The 21,150-nt window shown below is 55.2% G+C and overlaps 2 protein-coding genes across 2 annotated transcripts; one reads left to right on the top strand and one right to left on the bottom strand.

The window, feature by feature from the left end:
* Window positions 1-1,506: 1,506 nt before the first annotated feature.
* On the top strand, window positions 1,507-12,475 carry LOC128504036 (caM kinase-like vesicle-associated protein). Its single transcript, XM_053474263.1, has 11 exons — window positions 1,507-1,673; window positions 6,719-6,818; window positions 6,921-7,052; window positions 7,849-7,923; window positions 9,961-10,099; window positions 10,426-10,546; window positions 10,782-10,857; window positions 10,933-11,069; window positions 11,169-11,247; window positions 11,341-11,428; window positions 11,510-12,475. The coding sequence occupies exons 2-11, from the start codon at window positions 6,724-6,726 to the stop codon at window positions 11,762-11,764; spliced, it is 1,197 nt and encodes a 398-aa protein (XP_053330238.1). The 5' UTR covers window positions 1,507-1,673; window positions 6,719-6,723; the 3' UTR covers window positions 11,765-12,475.
* Window positions 12,476-13,966: 1,491 nt separating this feature from the next.
* On the bottom strand, window positions 13,967-19,228 carry LOC128504030 (metabotropic glutamate receptor 6-like). Its single transcript, XM_053474254.1, has 9 exons — window positions 18,476-19,228; window positions 17,511-17,727; window positions 16,933-17,068; window positions 16,454-16,608; window positions 16,243-16,383; window positions 15,834-16,034; window positions 15,565-15,704; window positions 14,518-15,453; window positions 13,967-14,216 (listed from the first exon to the last, which is right to left on the bottom strand). The coding sequence occupies exons 1-9, from the start codon at window positions 18,956-18,958 to the stop codon at window positions 13,968-13,970; spliced, it is 2,658 nt and encodes an 885-aa protein (XP_053330229.1). The 5' UTR covers window positions 18,959-19,228; the 3' UTR covers window position 13,967.
* Between the last annotated feature and the right edge of the window lie 1,922 nt (window positions 19,229-21,150).

Below are 21,150 nucleotides of genomic sequence, written 5' to 3'. Positions count from 1 at the left end.
GTGCAAAGGTGGAAGCAATGGGGGCAAGTGGTAAATGTGACGCAATCACCCTGGGTGCCACGCAGAGCTGCCCCAGATTCGGCCACATAGTGGCAGTTCAGTAAGGGGAGACCCTTGGCGATGGTGGGACGGTCCAATGAGAGCATTGCTTTCACGCAAAGTAACCTGACGGCGGAGGCTGCTGCTGATCCCGTCGGGTGTTAACAGGGCGGCGGCAGCGGTGGCTACTGCTGATCCCGTCGGGTGTTAACAGGGCGGCGGCGGCTACTGCTGATCCCTTCGGGTGTTAACAGGGCGGCGGCAGCTACTGCTGATCCCGTCGGGTGTTAACAGGGCGGCGGCTACTGCTGATCCCGTCGGGTGTTAACGGGACAGCGGCTGTGGAGGGCAGGAGTCTGTGGGGGTGAAACCTGGCCCCCCCGCCCCCGGCTTCGTACATCACACCTGTTCCTCACCAGTCAGGTGGACATCCATACTCTGACTCGGAGGGATTGGAGGCCGACCGGTGAAGACGCCCCTCAGATAATCCAACCATCGCCTCAACAGCCAAGGATGCCCGCGAGCAGCATTGAGATCACCCCAGGGATGATGCCGGGGCAGCTGTGATTTATGGGTAAGTCCCACAGGCTACTGCCAAGGTTAGTAATGGGGGCAAGATGACAACCAGGGGGGTAACAGCCCAACACAGCAGCTTCTAGCCACAGCCAGTAAAGCACCATCGGGGGAGGGGTTAATGTACTGAGCCTGACGGATTTCAGTTTAAATCTGTGGGTTAGGCTCAGAGCCGGGGTAATCCGAGGGGCCGGGGCAGGTGTCTGAGCTTCTCTAAGGCCCTCCGTCCCAGAGAAATAATCTCTCTCTGCGCCCGGCCCTGACCTCTCCCAGCACCGCGCTCAGCCCAAGGACAAGCAGCATTCCTGGTGCTGGACCAGGGGAGGCAGTTACCATGGCAACATAATAATTCCTCACCATACATAAATTAACCCCTCACCTGCCAGCAACTCCTCACCCTTTGGCTGCCAGAGCCCTGCACATTATTGCAGAGCTCCACACAACGTCCTTTAACCCCTGCCGCAAGCCCTTCACAGCAACCCTTAACTATTGCCCCGCAGAACCCTGCACAGCAATCATTAACCCTGAACATGCCAGACCCTGCACAGCATCCCTTATCTGTTCCCATGCCAGACCCCTCCACACAGCAATGGCATCTCTCCCTGCTTCCCCTGGTTCCTGCCCCAGGGGGCTCACACGCTAGTGCCCCAGGGGGCTCACACGCTAGTGCCTCAGATTGTACACCCTTTGCCCCGCTGCACCTGACTCTGGGTCGCTCTCTGCTGCCACCCCGTGGGAAGCGGTGGGCAGTGCGGTTCTCTGCAGGGGGCAGCCTCCAGTGGGTTAGTGCTCGGCAAACGCATCTTCTCTCCTCCCTCCTCTCCGCTTTCTCCAGCTTTCTCTCTCACACTCTCTTCAGACTTCCCTCCTACCTGAACACCCCCTCCTCCACGCCCTCCTGCCTCCCTGCTCTCTGCTAGCATGCAGCTGTGTTTGCCCCTCTGCACCTGCTTTCTGTCCCCTGGACCCCCAGCTCTCTGACCACCTGCCCTCTCACCCTGGAGCTGTCACTTTGCCCGTAGAGCTGCCTCATCCTGTCCAGCAGTTACTGACCAGCTCAGGTAGGTGGGTGATGTTGGGTTGAAATATTGCCCCATCTAGGGAGGGGAGGGATGGGGCAGATGTTCTAGTAAGGAGGGGTTGATGCTTTTCATCTGCTGATGTGGAGGGTAGCAGTCCTTCGGGCTGACGACGGGCGATTATCTGTGATAAAGTTTTCCATGGTTGTGTCCGTGCGTGGAGCTGATCTGGAGGTGCTCTGCTTTTGGGAGCAGGTGGTAGATATTGCTCTGTGTGGGGCAGATAAGGAACAATTGCCTTGTTAGATAGACAAAGCTCTGCAGGTTCCCGATCACCCGCACCATGTTCTGCCAGCTTCTGGATACTCTGGGGGTCCAATTCCAAGTTCTTAACCCCCCAAAGTCTCTACTCTGATTTAACCAGATCAGTCCGAAAGACCTTGAAGGAGCCGGAGAACGTCGACCTCCCCACCCCATCTGTTGACTGTTAACTGTGGGTTTGACTAAAGTGGCAGCCGTAAGAGCGACCCGGGGCAAAGTCTACGCTGTTTGGGACTTCTGAGACCTGTAGGATGTAGATATCTTCTACAGGACAGAGTGTTGGAGAATCTGATCTTATCCTGAGACAAATAGCACGGTTTGGGATGGGACTGGTGCTGACAGCCTTTCTCAGCGGGGTTCCTTATAGCTGTGGCTTTTAGCCCCTGGCAGGACGCCCCCCAGTCTGGTTCTCTAGGTGCCCCCCTTTGTTCTGATTCCTGCCCCTGCCTGGTTCCTCTATTCAGACGGCTGCTTATTACCCTGAGTTTGCCCCTTGTATGAACTCACTGTGTGTGTAGAATTTACAGGAGACTTGAGGGTACTAGGTCATGTCCTGCAGGTTCCTGTCAGTCTGCTAATGACCTGTATGTTCCTGTTCTACATCAGTGTTATAACGACCTTTAAGTTCTTGATAATGACCCATATTCCTGTTATCGATCAGTCTGTTGATGACATGCAGGTTCCTGTTCTCGATCAGTCTAATAATGACCCAGATTCCTGTTTTAGATCAGTCTGATAATGGCTGTAGGTTCCTGTTCTCGATCAGTCTGATGATGATATGTAGGTTCCTGTTCTCGATCAGTCTGATGATGATATGTAGGTTCCTGTTATCGATCAGTCTGAAAATGGCCCAGATAACTGTTCTCGATCAGTCTGATAAGAACCCCTAGATTATTGTTCTCGATCAGTCTGATAAGAACCCATAGATTATTGTTCTCGATCAGGGTGATAAGAACCCATAGATTATTGTTCTCAATCAGGGTGATAAGAACCCATAGGTTCCTGTTCTCGATCAGGTTGATAAGAACCCACAGATTCCTCTTCTAGATCTGTCTGATAATGACCCAGATTACTGTTCTCGATCAGTCTGATAATGACCTGTAATTTCCTGTTCTCGATCGGTCTGATAATGACCCATAGGTTCCTGTTCTCGATCGGTGTGATAATGGGCTGTCGGATGTCTGTGTGGAGGAGGATGACGAGGAGTCCGGCGGTGGGTAATTAATCCCCGGTGAATGGGTTTAATGCGCGACTCGACGCCTTCCACGGAGCAAGAAACAGACTAATGAGTGCAACTGGGAATTGGAGTCACTGTGAGGAGCGTTACTGCGTGCAAGGAGCGCGGTGCCGTATACAGAGGCCGGGGCGCGGTGCCGTATACAGAGGCCGGGGGGGTTTATACAGAGGCCGGGGGGGGTTATACAGAGGCCGGGGCGCGGTGCCGTATACAGAGGCCGGGGGGGTTTATACAGAGGCCGGGGGGGTTTATACAGAGGCCGGGGTGCCGTATACAGAGGCCGGGGCGCGGTGCCGTATACAGAGGCCGGGGCGCGGTGCCGTATACAGAGGCCGGGGGGGGTTTATACAGAGGCTGGGGCGCGGTGCCGTATACAGAGACCGGGGGTGTTTATACAGAGGCCGGGGCGCGGTGCCGTGTAGAGAGGCCGTCCGGTTCTCGCAGCCGTTGCCGGGAAGCAGTTTGTTCGGCGTTTGGTTACTTGCTGGCAGCTCCCGGGGGAGAAAACGCCTGAAGCGATGGAGCTCCTTCCAGCAGATCCAACGCGAATCACCCGCTGCGAACCCGAGTGTGTGCGCGTGCCGGTGTGTGTGCGTGCCGGTGTGTGTGTGTGTGCGCGTGCCGGTGTGTGTGCGTGCCGGTGTGTGTGTGTGTGTGTGTGCGTGCCGGTGTGTGTGTGTGTGTGTGTGCGTGCCGGTGTGTGTGTGTGCCGGGTGTGCGCGTGTGCCGGGTGTGCGCGTGTGCCGGGTGCATGTACCGGGTGGATTCGTCGTTACTGGGGAATGGCGTTATAAGTCGCCCAGGACTGGTGGGAGATCCCCCCCGGCTTCACCGATGCTTATTATCCTGGCGAGCTCTCCCGTCGTTAGCAGGACTGCTCCATCTATTTGATGAATTATGGGGCAGCGGGGGGCCCGATGAGCGGCAGCCGCTTCCCTCCTCTCTCCGTCAGACTCCAGTCCAGTTTGGGCTCACCTGTTGGGGCCTTAAAAAGCTGCAACCCGAGATCACCACGAACCGTGACCTCGGCGAGCGCTCCATCCCGCGGGGGCTGCACGGCTCAGCTCCGGCCCTGACTCCATCTTCTGGAATGTGACTCTCGGGCCCCCGGCGATGGCACAGATGGTGAGGACAGGATGACAGCGTTTGTGACAGCGTGCGTGTGTGACTGTGTGACAGCCTGCGTGTGTGACTGTGTGACAGCGTGCGTGTGTGACTGTGTGACGGCGTGCGTGTGTGACGGCGTGTGTGTGTGTGTGACGGCGTGTGTGTGTGACGGCGTGCGTGTGTGTGACGGCGTGCGTGTGTGACGGCGTGCGTGTGTGACGGCGTGCGTGTGTGACAGCGTGTGTGCGTGTGTGACGCGTGCGTGTGTGACGGCGTGCGTGTGTGACGGCGTTATTTTACCCTTACGAAAAAAATACTGCAGTTTTTCTGAAGTAATACTGCAGATTTTTGGACATGAAAAAACTGCAATACTGCACATTTACTGCACATTTACTGCACATTTACTGCACATTTACTGCACATTTACTGCACATTTACTGCAGTTATTTTTGTAAGGAAGTACAAATGCAATAAAGCTGCAGTGCATTGAAGTACAAATGTAGGTTTGCAATATAAAAAAAACTGCAGTATTTTTTGAAAGGGGAGTAATAATAATAATTGATTGTTTTACTGATAATAATAATAATTAATAATAATTCTCTGGGGCTGTAAAATCCTGGGGTTTATTATTATTTTTTCTGCCCCCGTTTGGCCGCTCGGTACCCGGAGCCCTGATCCATCGTATGGCTAAAGCCCCAGGGACCGCATAACGAGCCCGTGATCTGCCCCAAAGCCCCGCGCGGCCCTCTGCACTAATGCCCCTCGTCTGCACGCTATCGACCCCGATACCCCTCAGTGCCGTCTCACTGACCCCCGGGCGGCCCTCTGGACAGATATTTCCCGATATTTTTGGGGGTCCTCATAGTTTCAGCCACAGATTCCCAAACCCAGATATTAACCCTTTCATAGCCCCTCACACAGACCCTATCGCTAATGGCTGCAGCCAATGTGTTGCGTGTGACTGGCGGTAGTTATTCATGTTGCATGTGTCATTGGGTGGTAGTTATCCATGTCGCGTGTGACTGGCGGTAGTTGTCTGTGTCGTGTGTGACTGGAGGTAGTAATTTGTGTTGCGTGTGACTGGCGGTAGTTATCCGTGTCGTGTGTGACTGGCGGTAGTTATCCGTGTCGTGTGTGACTGACGGTAGTTATCCGTGTCGTGTGTGATTGGCGTTAATTATCCGTGTCGCGTGTGACTGGCGGTAGTTATCCGTGTTGCGTGTGATTGGCGGTAGTTATCCATGTCGCGTGTGATTGGCGGTAGTTATCCATGTCGCGTGTGATTGGCGGTAGTTATCCGTGTTTCGTGGGACTGGCGCTAGTTATTCATGTTGCGTGTGACTGGCGGTAGTTATCCGTGTTGCATGTGTCATTGGGTGGTAGTTATCTGTGTTGCATGTGACTGGCGGTAGTTATCCGTGTCGCGTATGACTGGCGGTAGTAATTTGTGTTGCATGTGACTGGCGGTAGTTATCCGTGTCGCGTATGACTGGCGGTAGTAATTTGTGTTGCATGTGACTGGCGGTAGTAATTTGTGTTGCATGTGACTGGCGGTAGTTATCCGTGTCACGTGTGACTGGCGGTAGTTATCCGTGTCGCGTGTGATTGGCAGTAGTTATCCGTGTTGCGTGTGATTGGCGGTAGTTATCCGTGTTGCGTGTGACTGGCGGTAGTTATCCGTGTTGCGTATGACTGGCGGTAGTAATTTGTGTCACGTGTGACTGGCGGTAGTTATCCGTGTCGCGTATGACTGGCGGTAGTAATTTGTGTCGCGTGTGACTGGCGGTAGTTATCCGTGTCGTGTGTGATTGGCAGTAGTTATCCGTGTTGTGTGTGACTGGCGGTAGTTATCCGTGTCGCGTATGACTGGCGGTAGTAATTTGTGTCATGTGTGACTGGCGGTAGTTATCCGTGTCGCATGTGACTGGCGGTAGTTATCCATGTCGTGTGTGACTGGCGGCAGTTATCTGTGTCGCGTGTGACTGGCGGCAGTTATCTGTGTCGTGTGTGACTGGCGGCAGTTATCCGTGGCGAGTGTGACTGGCGGCAGTTATCCGTGGCGCGTGTGACTGGCGGCAGTTATCCGTGGCGCGTGTGACTGGCGGCAGTTATCCGTGGCGCGTGTGACTGGCGGCAGTTATCCGTGGCGCGTGTGACTGGCGGCAGTTATCCGTGGCGCGTGTGACTGGCGGCAGTTATCCGTGGCGCGTGTGACTGGCGGCAGTTATCCGTGTCGCGTGTGACTGGCGGCAGTTATCCGTGTCGCGTGTGACTGGCGGCAGTTATCCGTGTCGCGTGTGACTGGCGGCAGTTATCCGTGTGGCGTGTGACTGGCGGCAGTTATCCGTGTGGCGTGTGACTGGCGGTAGTTATCCGTGTTGCGTGTAGTGCCGCTACTCACTGCCTGCGCTTCCTCTTGCAGCGGTCATGCCTTTCGGATGTATCAGCGCCCGGAACGAGAAGACGTATAACTGTTTCTCTGACATCACCGACAAGTATGAGATCGGGCAGCTGGTGTGCGCGTGAGTGTCGCCCTCGGCCTGCGCGGCTCCGCGCGGGGTGGGGTGGGGGCGGCTCTGCAGGGGCGCGGCTCTCGGCTCACGGCTCCTCCTCTCGCTCTTTAGGAAGGAGTTCTGCGAGATCTGTCTCGCCCGAGAGATGCAGACGGACCGTCTCTTCGTCTGTAAGAAGTTCCTGAAGAAGGACGGCAGGAAAGTGCGGAGAGCGGCGAAGAACGAGATCACGATCCTCAAAATGTGAGTTGCCTGGAGGGGCCCAACTGGGGGCTTCGTTATAACCCATCGGTCATGTGTGCAGATATGACATCATGAGCAGGGTTTTGATGTCACTCCTGTTCCCGCTACGGGGGCATCAGTACGGGGTCAGCGTGAAGCGGCACCATCGGCCGGCTCGTGGCGCGGGGGTTGAGAGGTTCATTAATGTCCATCAGTAGCCCCCAGATCCTGATCCGTGGCAAGAAAACCTGGGTTGGGGGGCAAATATCCCCTGGGGGGTGCGATTTACAGGTTAGCACCCTGCGCGGGGCAGTAGGGCGTTTTCGAGATCAGGGACCCCCCGTTTGCTGCCGACCTGGGTCAGAAGTTGCTTCTTATCCAGATACAAACGCTGCTCCAGGAAACGACTCTGTGGCCCCCGGCGGCCCGTCTGGGGAGCTGATTTAATGGCTGCTTAGTGTGGCCTGAACGATAGAAACGGATTATCTCGGCTCCCTTCACGCTAACGAGAGGCTCTCTGTCCATACGCAGCCCCGCGATGACCATGGCTGCACGTGAATTTTGCCCCTCCAGTTGCCCCTTTGTCACCCCCCCCCCCCGAGGGCTGATGAAGGAGCGGGGCAAGCCGGGCCCGGTTTTTGTCTGGCGGGTGAAGGATGAGCCGTCAGACGTAATCTCATGAAGCCGGATAAAAGGGTTTATTGGTTACGGGGGGGGCGCGGGGGCGGTGAGACGCGCCTCCTGCCCCCTCGCTCATTCTGCCCTCCTCTCACCTTTGTACCCCTCGTGATTAACCCTCTCCCCTCCTCCATCGCAGGGTGAATCATCCCAACATCCTGCAGCTGATTGATACGTTTGAAACCAAGAAAGAATTTTACATCATTCAGGAGCTGTGAGTGCCCTCTGCACGCGTGGGGGTCCCTGTGTGTGTATTTGGGGGTCCCTGTGTGTGTATTTGGGGGTCCCTGTGCGTGTATTTGGGGGTCCCTGTGCGTGTATTTGGGGGTCCCTGTGCGTGTATTTGGGGGTCCCTGTGCGTGTATTTGGGGGTCCCTGTGCGTGTATTTGGGGTCCCTGTGCGTGTATTTGGGGGTCCCTGTGCGTGTATTTGGGGTCCCTGCATGTGTATTTGGGGGACCCTTTGCGTGTTTTGGGGTTCCAGAGTGGGGTAAGGGGCGCGTGCGGTGAGTTGGGGTAAGGGGCGCGTGCGGTGAGTTGGGGTAAGGGGCGCGTGCGGTGAGTTGGGGTAAGGGGCGCGTGCGGTGAGTTGGGGTAAGGGGCGCGTGCGGTGAGTTGGGGGTAAGGGGCGCGTGCGGTGAGTTGGGGGTAAGGGGCGCGTGCGGTGAGTTGGGGGTAAGGGGTGCGTGCGGTGAGTTGGGGTAAGGGGCGCGTGCGGTGAGTTGGGGGTAAGGGGCGCGTGCGGTGAGTTGGGGTAAGGGGCGCGTGCGGTGAGTTGGGGGTAAGGGGCGCGTGCGGTGAGTTGGGGTAAGGGGCGCGTGCGGTGAGTTGGGGGTAAGGGGGTCGTGCGGTGAGTTGGGGGTAAGGGGCGCGTGCGGTGAGTTGGGGGTAAGGGGCGCGTGCGGTGAGTTGGGGGTAAGGGGCGCGTGCGGTGAGTTGGGGTAAGGGGCGCGTGCGGTGAGTTGGGGGTAAGGGGCGCGTGCGGTGAGTTGGGGGTAAGGGGCGCGTGCGGTTAGTTGGGGTAAGGGGCGCGTGCGGTGAGTTGGGGTAAGGGGCGCGTGCGGTGAGTTGGGGGTAAGGGGCGCATGCGGTGAGTTGGGGGTAAGGGGCGCGTGCGGTGAGTTGGGGTAAGGGGCGCGTGCGGTGAGTTGGGGGTAAGGGGCGCGTGCGGTGAGTTGGGGTAAGGGGCGCGTGCGGTGAGTTGGGGTAAGGGGCGCGTGCGGTGAGTTGGGGTAAGGGGCGCGTGCGGTGAGTTGGGGGTAAGGGGCGCGTGCGGTGAGTTGGGGTAAGGGGCGCGTGCGGTGAGTTGGGGGTAAGGGGCGCGTGCGGTTAGTTGGGGTAAGGGGCGCGTGCGGTGAGTTGGGGTAAGGGGCGCGTGCGGTGAGTTGGGGTAAGGGGCGCGTGCGGTGAGTTGGGGTAAGGGGCGCGTGCGGTGAGTTGGGGGTAAGGGGCGCGTGCGGTGAGTTGGGGGTAAGGGGCGCGTGCGGTGAGTTGGGGTAAGGGGCGCGTGCGGTGAGTTGGGGTAAGGGGCGCGTGCGGTGAGTTGGGGTAAGGGGCGCGTGCGGTGAGTTGGGGGTAAGGGGCGCGTGCGGTGAGTTGGGGTAAGGGGCGCGTGCGGTGAGTTGGGGGTAAGGGGCGCGTGCAGTGAGTTGGGGGTAAGGGGCGCGTGCGGTGAGTTGGGGGTAAGGGGCGCGTGCGGTGAGTTGGGGGTAAGGGGCGCGTGCGGTTAGTTGGGGTAAGGGGCGCGTGCGGTTAGTTGGGGTAAGGGGCGCGTGCGGTGAGTTGGGGTAAGGGGCGCGTGCGGTGAGTTGGGGGTAAGGGGCGCGTGCGGTTAGTTGGGGTAAGGGGCGCGTGCGGTTAGTTGGGGTAAGGGGCGCGTGCGGTGAGTTGGGGTAAGGGGCGCGTGCGGTGAGTTGGGGTAAGGGGCGCGTGCGGTGAGTTGGGGTAAGGGGCGCGTGCGGTGAGTTGGGGGTAAGGGGCGCGTGCGGTGAGTTGGGGTAAGGGGCGCGTGCGGTGAGTTGGGGTAAGGGGCGCGTGCGGTGAGTTGGGGTAAGGGGCGCGTGCGGTGAGTTGGGGTAAGGGGCGCGTGCGGTGAGTTGGGGGTAAGGGGTGCGTGCGGTGAGTTGGGGGTAAGGGGCGCGTGCGGTGAGTTGGGGGTAAGGGGCGCGTGCGGTGAGTGTTGAGTGTCTGAGGGCATGACAGTGCAGTGGGGGGGCAGTGTGTTTTTTTAAGTGCCCCCTTCTTCTTCCAGGGCCACGGGGGGGGACGTGTTTGATTGGATCCTGCAGCAGGGGTATTACTCGGAGAAGGACGCCAGTAACGTGATCCGCCAGCTGCTGGAGGCCGTCGCTTACCTGCACAGTTTGCACATCGTTCATCGGAACCTCAAGGTGCAGAACCCTGTATTTGGGGAGGAATAATATTAACCCCAAATGTGCCGTTCATTTCACAGCAGCGGTAAAGATAAATTCTGCAAAAATGGTCATTTTTTTGACTGCAATATATGGAATATATGAGTTAAAGAAGAGACCTCTGAGGCCTGCGCCGTTCTTCTATAAAGGTATGAGGACGCGCCGGCTTCTCGCTCCTCTCTCTATAATAGAAAGCCGGCTGTCTCTGTGCCGCTCTCGGGGGCCCATCGGGGTTATTTTATCTCATTTCTTTATGGATGAGACGTGCGGACCCCGCGCTCACCGCCGCTCTCTGTCTCCCCCAGCTGGAGAACCTGATGTATTACAATCAGACTAAACACTCCAAGGTCGTCCTGCGCGACTTCTACCTCTCGTGCTTTGAGAGCGGAGAAATCTCGGAGCCGTGCGGGACGCCCGAGTATCTAGGTAGGTGGAGAAAATAATAACTGTACAGAAAGGGTAGTAGATGTGTGGAATAGACTTCCAGCAGATGTAGCAAAGACTAGGGGGGGCGTCATCGTGCGGAGGACGAGGTGCTCGGTAGTGAAGCCCACCCGGTCCCATCACTCGTTCTCCCGCAAAGCGCCCACATGTGCCGTAGAGCAGCGTAGCGGTCGTATTCATTGGCTGTCTTTCTTTTATGCTCCTCTCTTCCTCTCAGCTCCTGAGGTCGTCTCGCGGCACCGATACGGCCGCCCCGTGGACTGCTGGGCTGTCGGCGTGGTGATGTACATTCTGTGAGTACACGGCGCGTCGGCCACAATAGTCCCGCCATGTTTAAATCCGCCACCTGACGTTCCTTCCCGCCTCAGGCTGTCCGGGAATCCGCCTTTCTACGATGAAAACGAAGAGGAGAACAGCGAGAGCCACAACCGCAAGATCTTCCGCAAGATCCTGGCCGGAGAGTACGAGTTCGACTCGCCCTACTGGGACGTCATCTCGGCCTCGGGTACGTGGGGCGTCTGGGGGCAGCTACACACTCATTCTAACACACATATACACTCACACTAAAACATACATACTTACACTGGTACACATTTTTTGGCAGCGAAAGACCTCGTGTCTCGTTTGATGGAGATGGACCAGGAGCAGAGAATTACTGCCCAAGATGCGTTGGCGCACACCTGGTAAGAGAGCGCGGTTACGGGCAGCGTGCGGTCTCGGGGGCGCGGTCTCTTTGTCGGTGTGAGGTCTCGGGCGTAACGTGCACATTCTTTCAGGATTTCAGGAAACGCTGCGGCCGAAACAAATCTTAAAGACGGGGTCTGCGCTCAGATCGAGAAGAACTTTGCGAAAGCCAAGTGGAGGGTGAGTGACTCTCTGGGCAACGTTCACCAAACTGAAGGCCGCCGGTGCTCACGAGGTCTCTCTCCCTTCCGCATCTTACAGAAAGCCATTCGAGTGACCACGTTCATGCAGCGGCTGAGAGCGCCGGAGGCCAGCGCCGGACGCCTTCCCGTCACCCCTCGCTCGTCCATGAGCGTCTCGCATGAAATCACGGTGGAAGCCGGGTCTCCATCTCCAGCACCCTTCCCGTCTCTACGCATCCCCCCGACAGCAGACCACTGGAGTCCCGGCAGATCACCGGAGCGCTCTGAGAGTGCAGGACAATTAGCAGGGCAACAGGATCGTCATGGGCCTTAGCGGTAGCTCTGCCCGCGTGGCACCCTCCAGCCATTGAAGTCTCGGGGGTGACACCGATGCCGCACAGCTGAAAGCTGGCACCGTTCCCACGGTTGGCGTCGGTGAACGTGACAGCGGACGGTGGGACGAGGGGAGTACGAGGGGTCAGCCAAACCTGGGGAGACGCTACATGCTGGGGGACCGGACCTCATAACCCTGTTTGATTGGGGGTCCTAGGAATAGAGCCATTACCTCCGCCCCCTGCCACGTCTGACCTGGTGAACCAAATGCACATCAACTGCATGCTCCCCGTGTGACGCCGAGACCCCCGGCTCTAAAGGGGGGAAAAGCCAATAAAGAGAAATCTCCTAACGTGAATATTTACGGTACCCATAATGCACTGCGGCCCCCAAAACCATAAAAATATACACAGCACCAGCTTTTCCTATTCTATACACGGCATCGGCTTTTCCTGTTATATACACGGTGCCAGCTTTTCCTATTCTATACGCAGTACTTTTCTTATTCTATACACAGTACTTTTCCTGTTATATACACGGTGCTTTTCCTATTCTATACATGGCATCGGCGTTTCCTTTTATATATACGGGTGCCGGCTTTTCCTATTCTATACGCAGTACTTTTCCTATTCTATACACGGCTCCTGCCGCTCATTGATTGAATTTCATGCTAATTCTGTATAAGTCGCCAGAATAAAGTCTGCAGCCCCAACATGTGAATGAGCACAATATGAACGAATCCAGTAAAGGGGCAGCACGTTCGCTCTGTTACCCCTGTCTCGGTTGGCCCCGGACCCCCTGCCCAGAAATAATTCACAGTTGGGTGGATAAAACACGAAGCGTGAGCAGAAATCCTTTTTATTGTTGATCTGTCGGGGCACAGGGGCCGGCGGCGTTACCGGGCCCCTCCTTCACATTCCCTACAGGAGGCAGCGCCGGGGCAAATCCTGACTCCAGAACATGTCTTAAAGGAGAGGATGCTGGGGTAAGAACGAGGGCAGGCAGTCACACAAGAGGTTAATGGGCGATCGTGGCAAGCGTGAAACAAATCAGGTAAAAGTGATACAATGCAGTGCTGGCAAGGAAGGGGTTAAATGGGGGAAGGGGTAATTGCGATTTTGTGATGCCATGGCAAGGTTGGGACAATTGCCTGGTTGGGTGGTACTGTGGCAAGAATGGGGTATTTGTTGGTGTTTGAGGGCAGGGATGCTGTAATTGTTGGGGGTTTGGCAGGGATGGGGTAATTGTTGGTGTTTGGTGGCAGGGATGGGGTAAATGTTGGTGTTTGGTGGCAGGGATGGGGTAAATGTTGGTGTTTGGTGGCAGGGATGGGGTAAATGGTGGTGTTTGGTGGCAGGGATGGGGTAAATGGTGGTGTTTGGTGGCAGGGATGGGGTAAATGGTGGTGCTTGGTGGCAGGGATGGGGTAATTGTTGCTGTTTTGTGGCAGGGATGGGGTAATTGTTGGTGTTTGGTGGCAGGGATGGGGTAAATGTTGGTGTTTGGTGGCAGGGATGCTGTAATTGTTGGTGTTTGGTGGCAGGGATGGGGTAATTGTTGGTGTTTGGTGGCGGGGTTGGGGTAATTGTTGGTGTTTGGTGGCAGGGATGGGGTAATTGTTGGTGTTTGGTGGCAGGGATGGGGTAATACTTGGGTTTTGGTGGCAGGGATGGGGTAATACTTGGGTTTTGGTGGCAGGGATGCGGTAATAGTTGGATTTTTGGTGGCAGGGAGGGGGTAAATGTTGGTGTTTGGTGGCAGGGATGGGGTAAATGTTGGTGTTTGGTGGCAGGGATGGGGTAATTGTTGGTGTTTGGTGGCAGAGATAGGGTAAATGTTGGTGTTTGGTGGCACGGATGGGGTAATTGTGTGGCTTGTCGCGCCGTGCTTCGTCTTCGTCCGTGTTCGGGGTCCGCAGTCGGGGTTTGTGTTCTGATCCGCTGGCTGCAAGTACATCATCTACCCCAGATGAAGAAGCGCGGCGGCAGCGCGTGGCACCTCAGCCCCTGGAACCAGAGAGACTTCACTGCGTTTCGTCGTTTCGCTCCCCACCCCGGTTACCATCTTTCCTCGGGGTCCATTTCTTATTAGATTCTCCCAGTATCCCCTCACTCACCAGTTACCCCCCGCACTCACCAGTTACCCCCCGCACTATCCGCTTCTCCCTCACCCTCCGCGCACTGGATTAGTTACCTTGAGTCGGGTCACTTGCTCTCAGGCAAACTCTTCTCGGCGGCCTTGCTTTCCCCGTTCTGGCGCTCGCTGTTTTTCTGCGACAGCCTCGTAGACATGGTGGCCGCCGTGGCCACGGCTTTAAAGCTCCTCTTGCGTTTCTGCACATTCTGCTCCGGGTGGAAGAGGATGACGTACACCTTGGGCACATAGAGCATCCCCAGAGAGACGGACGCGCTCAGGCTCATGGACACGGTCAGCGTGGTGGTTTGGATGTAGATCTGAGAGGAAGAATCTACGTGAGACCCTCTCTCCAGGTCGGAGGTTCGCCCGTGAAGCGAATGAATGAATGTCAGGGAAGAGGACGGTGTGGAATGACTCCCGTGAATGGACGCAGACATGGTTCGCAATCATGGATGTCCCAGTGATGAGAGAGGACACAAAAAAAAAAATGCAAGTGCAATGAATTACCACCGACACCTGGTGACACGTGGCACCAGCACCATGACATGGAGGGAAATGCTTTGAAATGTGAAAAGTAATGGTGTGAGGTGGCGGACACAGCGATGATCGTCTCTTCACCTTCTCTGCGGATTGCGCGGTCCCGAAGAAGATGGGGACAAACGCCAGCCAAACGATGCAGGTGGTGTACATGGTGAAGCCGATGGGTTTGGCCTCGTTGAAGTTTTCCGGCACCCCCCGCGCTTTTACCGCGTACACCGTGCACGTAACCATGAGCAGGATGGAGTACATCAGACAGCTGACCAAAGACAAGTCCGACATGTCGCATTTCAGGACCCCCCGGGCTGACTCTGGGTTCGGGGTGCGCTGCTCTTCATAGTCAATGACGCTGTGCGGGGGCAGCACCGCCAGCCAGATGGCCGTTCCCACCAGCTGAACGCAGATGAGGCTGAACGTGATGGCCAGCTGAGAGCCGGGACTGATGAAGCGCGGGGGAGTCACGGAGCGCTTGCCCTGCTCGAAGATCCGATAGATCCTGTTTGTTTTGGTGAGAAGCGCGGCGTAGGAGATACACATCCCCAGTCCCAGGAAAAGCCTCCGCAGGGCACACACGGCCACTCCGGGCTCGGCCATCATCAAGAAAGTAACGGCGTACATCAAAAAGATCCCGGTGAGCAGCACGTAGCTCAGTTCCCGGCCGGACGCCCTCACAATGGGGGTGTCGTTAAAACGCACTAGAGTTCCCACCACAAACAGAGTGCTCAGAATGCCCAAAATGGCCAAGAAGAGAGGCAGAATGGCCCAGGGCGAGTGCCACTCCAGCTTGACAATGGGCGTGGGGCGGCAGGCGGTGCGGTTGGGGTTGGGTCTCATGTCAAAGGGACAGGCCTGGCAATTAAAATCATCAAACTGGTACTGGTATCCGTCGCACAGCTCGCAGTGCCAGCAGCAGGACACCCCCTTCACCATCTTCTTCCTCTCCCCGGGGTGGCAGGGAAGGCTGCAGACAGAAGACGGGATGTCCGACTGACCACCCGACCACTGCATCTCCTCAATCTGCCACGTGGGGGGCAAAGGTTGTAAAATGTTACTAAAAAGACTATAATGGGGGGCGAGGTGTGTGTAGGAGGGGGTTTGGTTTCCAGATAAAAGGTTTTAGGGTCTCACATTAAGTCGAAGATATTCTGTCCACTGTCCGATCACGCGGTACGAAGGGACGGAATCGTTGGTCGTCTGATACTGGAATATGTCGTAGCGGCCGGGGGCATCGCCGTTCTCGTTGAACATCACGGGCGTCCCCGCGCTTCCTGCCAACGGAAAGTGAGACGGGACGGCGACAATCATGAAAGAAGAGCCAAAAAACAGGAATGGGACCAAAAATGGAACTGTAATTATAGCGGCGGCGAGGAGCGCCTGCTCCACCCGACGGCTCTCACCGTTGAAATTGACTCTGCGGATATACTGAAGGAGAAGTCGCCCGTCCATAGGATCCATCTTATCGCAGACCCCAAGGCTACCCTCGCACAGGTCCATGTGCATGTTGTGTAACGCGTAGGCCATCGCGTAGACCGCATCAATCACAAACTGCACCTTCCCCTCCTGCTCATAGGGAGAGTCCTTCCCTATCCTCTCCTCTCCTGAAAAACAAAGAGTTAACAATCAGCTTTAAAGAGAGAGGGTAAAGAATCCGGCCCCCGGGGGCACAAAACATGTTATAATGCGGCAGATTCCAAATTCAGGCACTTCTCGCCCATCTCTCTCCGCATACCCCTGCCCTTATTCTGCCTTACAGTCCTGCCCAAACCAAGCCCCGTCTCCTGGACCTGCACGCCCTGCTCGCACTACCTGTGCACTTGCGTCTCGCCTCCTCGGACTGGGCTGCCGATCTGGTCAGTTTACATTTGAAGTCGTCCTCCCAAAACTCGGCGAACCAGATGTTGCGGCGATTATTCTCCAAGGTCCGGCTGGTGAAATACTGGTCGAACCCTAGAGAGACAGATAAGTAACCGGCCGGGAAGCCAGGACGGGCGGCGAGACCGGTGACCCCGACACTCACCATCTATCGACGCTCTCTTAGGTAGGATGGTCACGGCGCCCTCTGCCACCTCCTCCAGTCGCAAGACGGGGGATGTTTTGGAACCCCAGCTGTCAGAGCCCACCCACAAGAAGTGACCAGTTTGATTGGCTCGCTGGGCCGCCTCCAAAACACGCCTACCAACAAAGCTTTAGTTAGAAGACCAAACCCATACGGAAGCTGGAGACCGGGGGCAAATGGAAGTACCCTGCCCACCGCAATGGCTGCCCTCTTAAACGACGACACCTACGACCTCAGCAGGTATTACCGGGCGCCGCTCGATTTATTGGGGGCTTCGGAGGAGCTGCTGGTACCGGCCCCCCAGAGGATGAGGATGGTGGGACTGGCACAACAGCAGAAATGCAGCATTTGGGGTCTTGTGCTTTGGGGAAGGGTTGGAATTGAGGGGAAAGGTAAGGGCCATGTAGACAGAGAAGCTCCAAGGGGATTTCGTCTCTCACTTGATATCATCCTCCGTGGCGAAGATGATGATGCCGCGTGCGTTGGGCGTCTCCAGGAGCCTCCGGATCACCTTATCGAACTCTCCTGGACGCGGCTCCCTCGGGATCTTGATGGACTGTGCGATGCACACGCCGCCTGCAGGACACAACAGCCACGCTTACTGCACGCCGACATCGAACAAGAGACCGGGCCCCGGACCCTGCATGCCTTCGGGGCCCTGTAGGATTACAACTCATGAGAAAAGACTTCTAAGGGTTCCTCACCCCTGCATGGTGCATTTAGATGTGACCCCTGTGACGTGGGTCTCCCCATTAACTAGGGCAAAAAAAGTGCCATGAATTGCCAGGGTGACGAGACCTCCGGCTCCCGCATAAAATAACTATTTTGGGTGGCTAAAAGGCAGACTTGGGGATGAATAAAACCTGAAGATTTTACCCCTAAAACCCACTCGTGCGATTGGCTGAAAGGGCGTGAAAACCTCACGGTGAGTGAATGGTAAATAGTCGGCCCCCCGGACACATTGACTCTATCATAGGGGGACGGATTGGGGATTCGGTGACGGGGAACGAACACCAACCGGCTTCCCGCGAGATCTGAATAAAAGCTTCCACTCCACTCTCCCCGTAATTCCCCTCGGATGCCAGCGTAGACACGTAATTCCACCCCAGGGCTTTCACAATGTCCACCATGGCCTGTGCCTGGTAGGAATCCGGCGGCACCACACGGGAAAAGAAGTCGTATCGATTATTGTCGCTGAGCTCGGGCGCCGTCGAGGCGTAACTTATCTGCGGAATCTGAAACCAAGAGAACTCGTTAGAGTGCGGGTGCAGCGAGCTCAGCGGCCACGTCGCATGCTTTGCCTACACATCATCGGACACACGAAGCGCATGCGTGACGCAGTCCAGCGAGCGCCACAAGCTCCCCAGCGAGCGTCACAAGCAGTCCAGCGAGGGTCACAAGCAGTCCAGTGAGGGTCAACGCACCTCGACGTCCTGGGCTGACCCTACTATGCCCCGTAGAATGCGCGGTGTTTAATGCGTCGCATTCGGATAAATCTGCGCATTTCATGTTGCTGAGCGTTAAACTAGCGGAGGAAACTCCACATAAATTATCACGGCCCCATCAATGTGTCTGCGGCCAACCTTCTGATAAACCAGCCACGTAAAGACAAACCGTTAATAAACGGTAGAGAGATGACCACGGACATAGTAAGTAGGTCACAGGGACAGTCAGGGGTAGTCAGGTGGGAACCTGAAGGAGCCACATCTACAGAGTGTCCCGATAGGCTGTCAGTCGGCTGACATCATATACCCGACCCGCCGCCTGTCCGGAGTCGTGGGGCGAGTCTATGGTCCACGTCTATAGCTTGTGTGTCACACTGCCAGGGGGAAGCACCGCTTACACTGACATCCTACACGGACCCAGCAACCTGACCGTGAGCATCTGCTGTCTCTGCAGTCATGAAAACTCTAAGGTACTGGATCCATTAAGGAGGGAGGAGACTGGTGGACAGGAGGGTTCGGGATCACACAGATCTCTTACAGCAAACAGCCTCAGCACGTTGGCCACCATGATGGAGACAGAGCTGGCGGACGCTCCGATCACACCCACCACCCTCTCAGGCCGGCTAAGGATGGGGGGCTCTCCGTTGGAACAGCGAATGTCAGAGGTATCCTTCTGAATCAAGGCTTGCACGAAGGTGAGTGACTGCTCCAAGGCGTAGGTGTCCCGTGAGCACGTGTCCAGAATGCGAGCTCCCAGTGTCAGATTCGGCAGGAGCTCAGGGTCTCCATTGATTTGATCCAAGGCATACAGCATGGCCTCCATTCGGTGCACGCCTGCTTCCTTCTTGACTTCTCCACATGGGACTCCTGCGGGGCCCTTGGCGTGAACAGGAAAGAGTCCCCCCAAAGTGATGTCCCCGTCTATTTTAATGGAATGAGGTTGTGTGCTCTGCTGGGCTTCTACCCCTCGGTGCAGATACAGGAAGAAGAGGAGGATGCCGGGCGGTGAGACGGACGCCATGCCTTTCCAAGAGCCTCTCGAAGGAGGGCAGGGGTATCTGCGGTCTCTGTCATTCAGGCTGCGTTCGGTAACGTAGGAGTCCTGCAGAGAAAGAAGAAGGAGGCTGGATTATATAAATGATGCGTTCATGGGGAGAGTATGTGGGGTGGATGGTGGGAATGGTGGTCCTGGAGAACACTTCACACAGTGACGGATGAAAAGAGATGGGCCGTGAGAAAGATGAGGGTCTCGCTGAAGCTTCCGCCAGAAGCAGCCATCGGGAGCAGAGAGAGATTGAGGCAGAGAGGCAGCTCCAGCCAGCGCCTTCCTGCCCCAGGGGATGGACTCATGCGTTCCTTAAATCTCACAACCTCCCCCAACATCCCTACATGGCGCAGAGAGCTGCCACGGAGTCCTGTGGGTCGTCGGTATACCCAGCCATCTCAAAATTACAGAGACGTACCCCCCACACACTGAGGGGCAATAATACAGGAGTAACAGGGTAACAATAGAGGAGCATATACACCATACACTGCGGGGTAATAATACAGGAGCATATACACCATCCACTACGGGGTAATAACACAGGAGCATATACACCATACACTGCAGGGTAATAATACAGGAGCATATACACCATACACTGCGGGGTAATAATACAGGAGCATATACACCATACACTGCGGGGTAATAATACAGGAACATATACACCATACACTGCGGGGTAATAATACAGGAGCATATACACCATACACTGCGGGGTAATAATACAGGAACATATACACCATACACTGCGGGGTAATAATACAGGAACATATACACCATACACTGCGGGGTAATAATACAGGAGCATATACACCATACACTGCGGGGTAATAATACAGGAACATATACACCATACACTGCGGGGTAATAATACAGGAGCATATACACCATACACTGCGGGGTAATAATACAGGAGCATATACACCATACACTGCGGGGTAATAATACAGGAACATATACGCCATACACTGCGGGGTAATAATACAGGAGCATATACACCATACACTGCGGGGTAATAACACAGGCGCATATACACCATACACTGCGGGGTAATAATACAGGAGCATATACACCATACACTGCGGGGTAATAATACAGGAGCATATACACCATACACTGCGGGGTAATAATACAGGAGCATATACACCATACACTGCAGGGTAATAATACAGGAGCATATACACCATACACTGCGGGGTAATAATACAGAAGCATATACACCATACACTGCGGGGTAATAATACAGGAGCATATACACCATACACTGCGGGGTAATAATACAGGAGCATATACACCATACACTGCGGGGTAATAACACAGGAACATATACACCATACACTGCGGGGTAATAATACAGAAGCATATACACCATACACTGCGGGGTAATAATACAGGAGCATATACACCATACACTGCGGGGTAATAATACAGGAGCATATACACCATACACTGCGGGGTAATAATACAGGAGCATATACGCCATACACTGCGGGGTAATAACACAGGAGCATATACACCATACACTGCGGGGTAATAATACAGGAGCATATACACCATACACTGCAGGGTAATAATACAGGAGCATATACACCATACACTGCGGGGTAATAACACAGGCGCATATACACCATACACTGCGGGGTAATAATACAGAAGCATATACACCATACACTGCGGGGTAATAATACAGGAGCATATACACCATACACTGCGGGGTAATAACACAGGAGCATATACACCATACACTGCGGGGTAATAATACAGGAGCATATACACCATACACTGCGGGGTAATAATACAGAAGCATATACACCATACACTGCGGGGTAATAATACAGGAGCATATACACCATACATTACAGTAATACTCACAGTGTAGATACAATTATAGCGTATATAGTATAGAGTGATACAGTATAGATACAATATCAATACCGTATTAGATACAGTATACACAGAGCATAGTTACCGTATACATACCATATTAGAGTGATATAGTATAGATACAGTATAGATAGAATATACATAGAGTACAGATACAGTATAAATAGATATAGTATAGATACCGTATCAGATCCCATATAGAGCATACATACAGTATAGAGTGATATAGTATAAAGATACAGTATAGATATATTATATATAGAGTATGCATACAGTATGAATAG

This window comes from Spea bombifrons, chromosome 8 (assembly GCF_027358695.1).
Source record: "Spea bombifrons isolate aSpeBom1 chromosome 8, aSpeBom1.2.pri, whole genome shotgun sequence".
Taxonomy (NCBI): Eukaryota; Metazoa; Chordata; class Amphibia; order Anura; family Pelobatidae; genus Spea; species Spea bombifrons.
The sequence above is the reverse complement of the archived record's forward strand: the minus strand, read 5'-3'. Positions and strand labels throughout refer to the sequence as shown.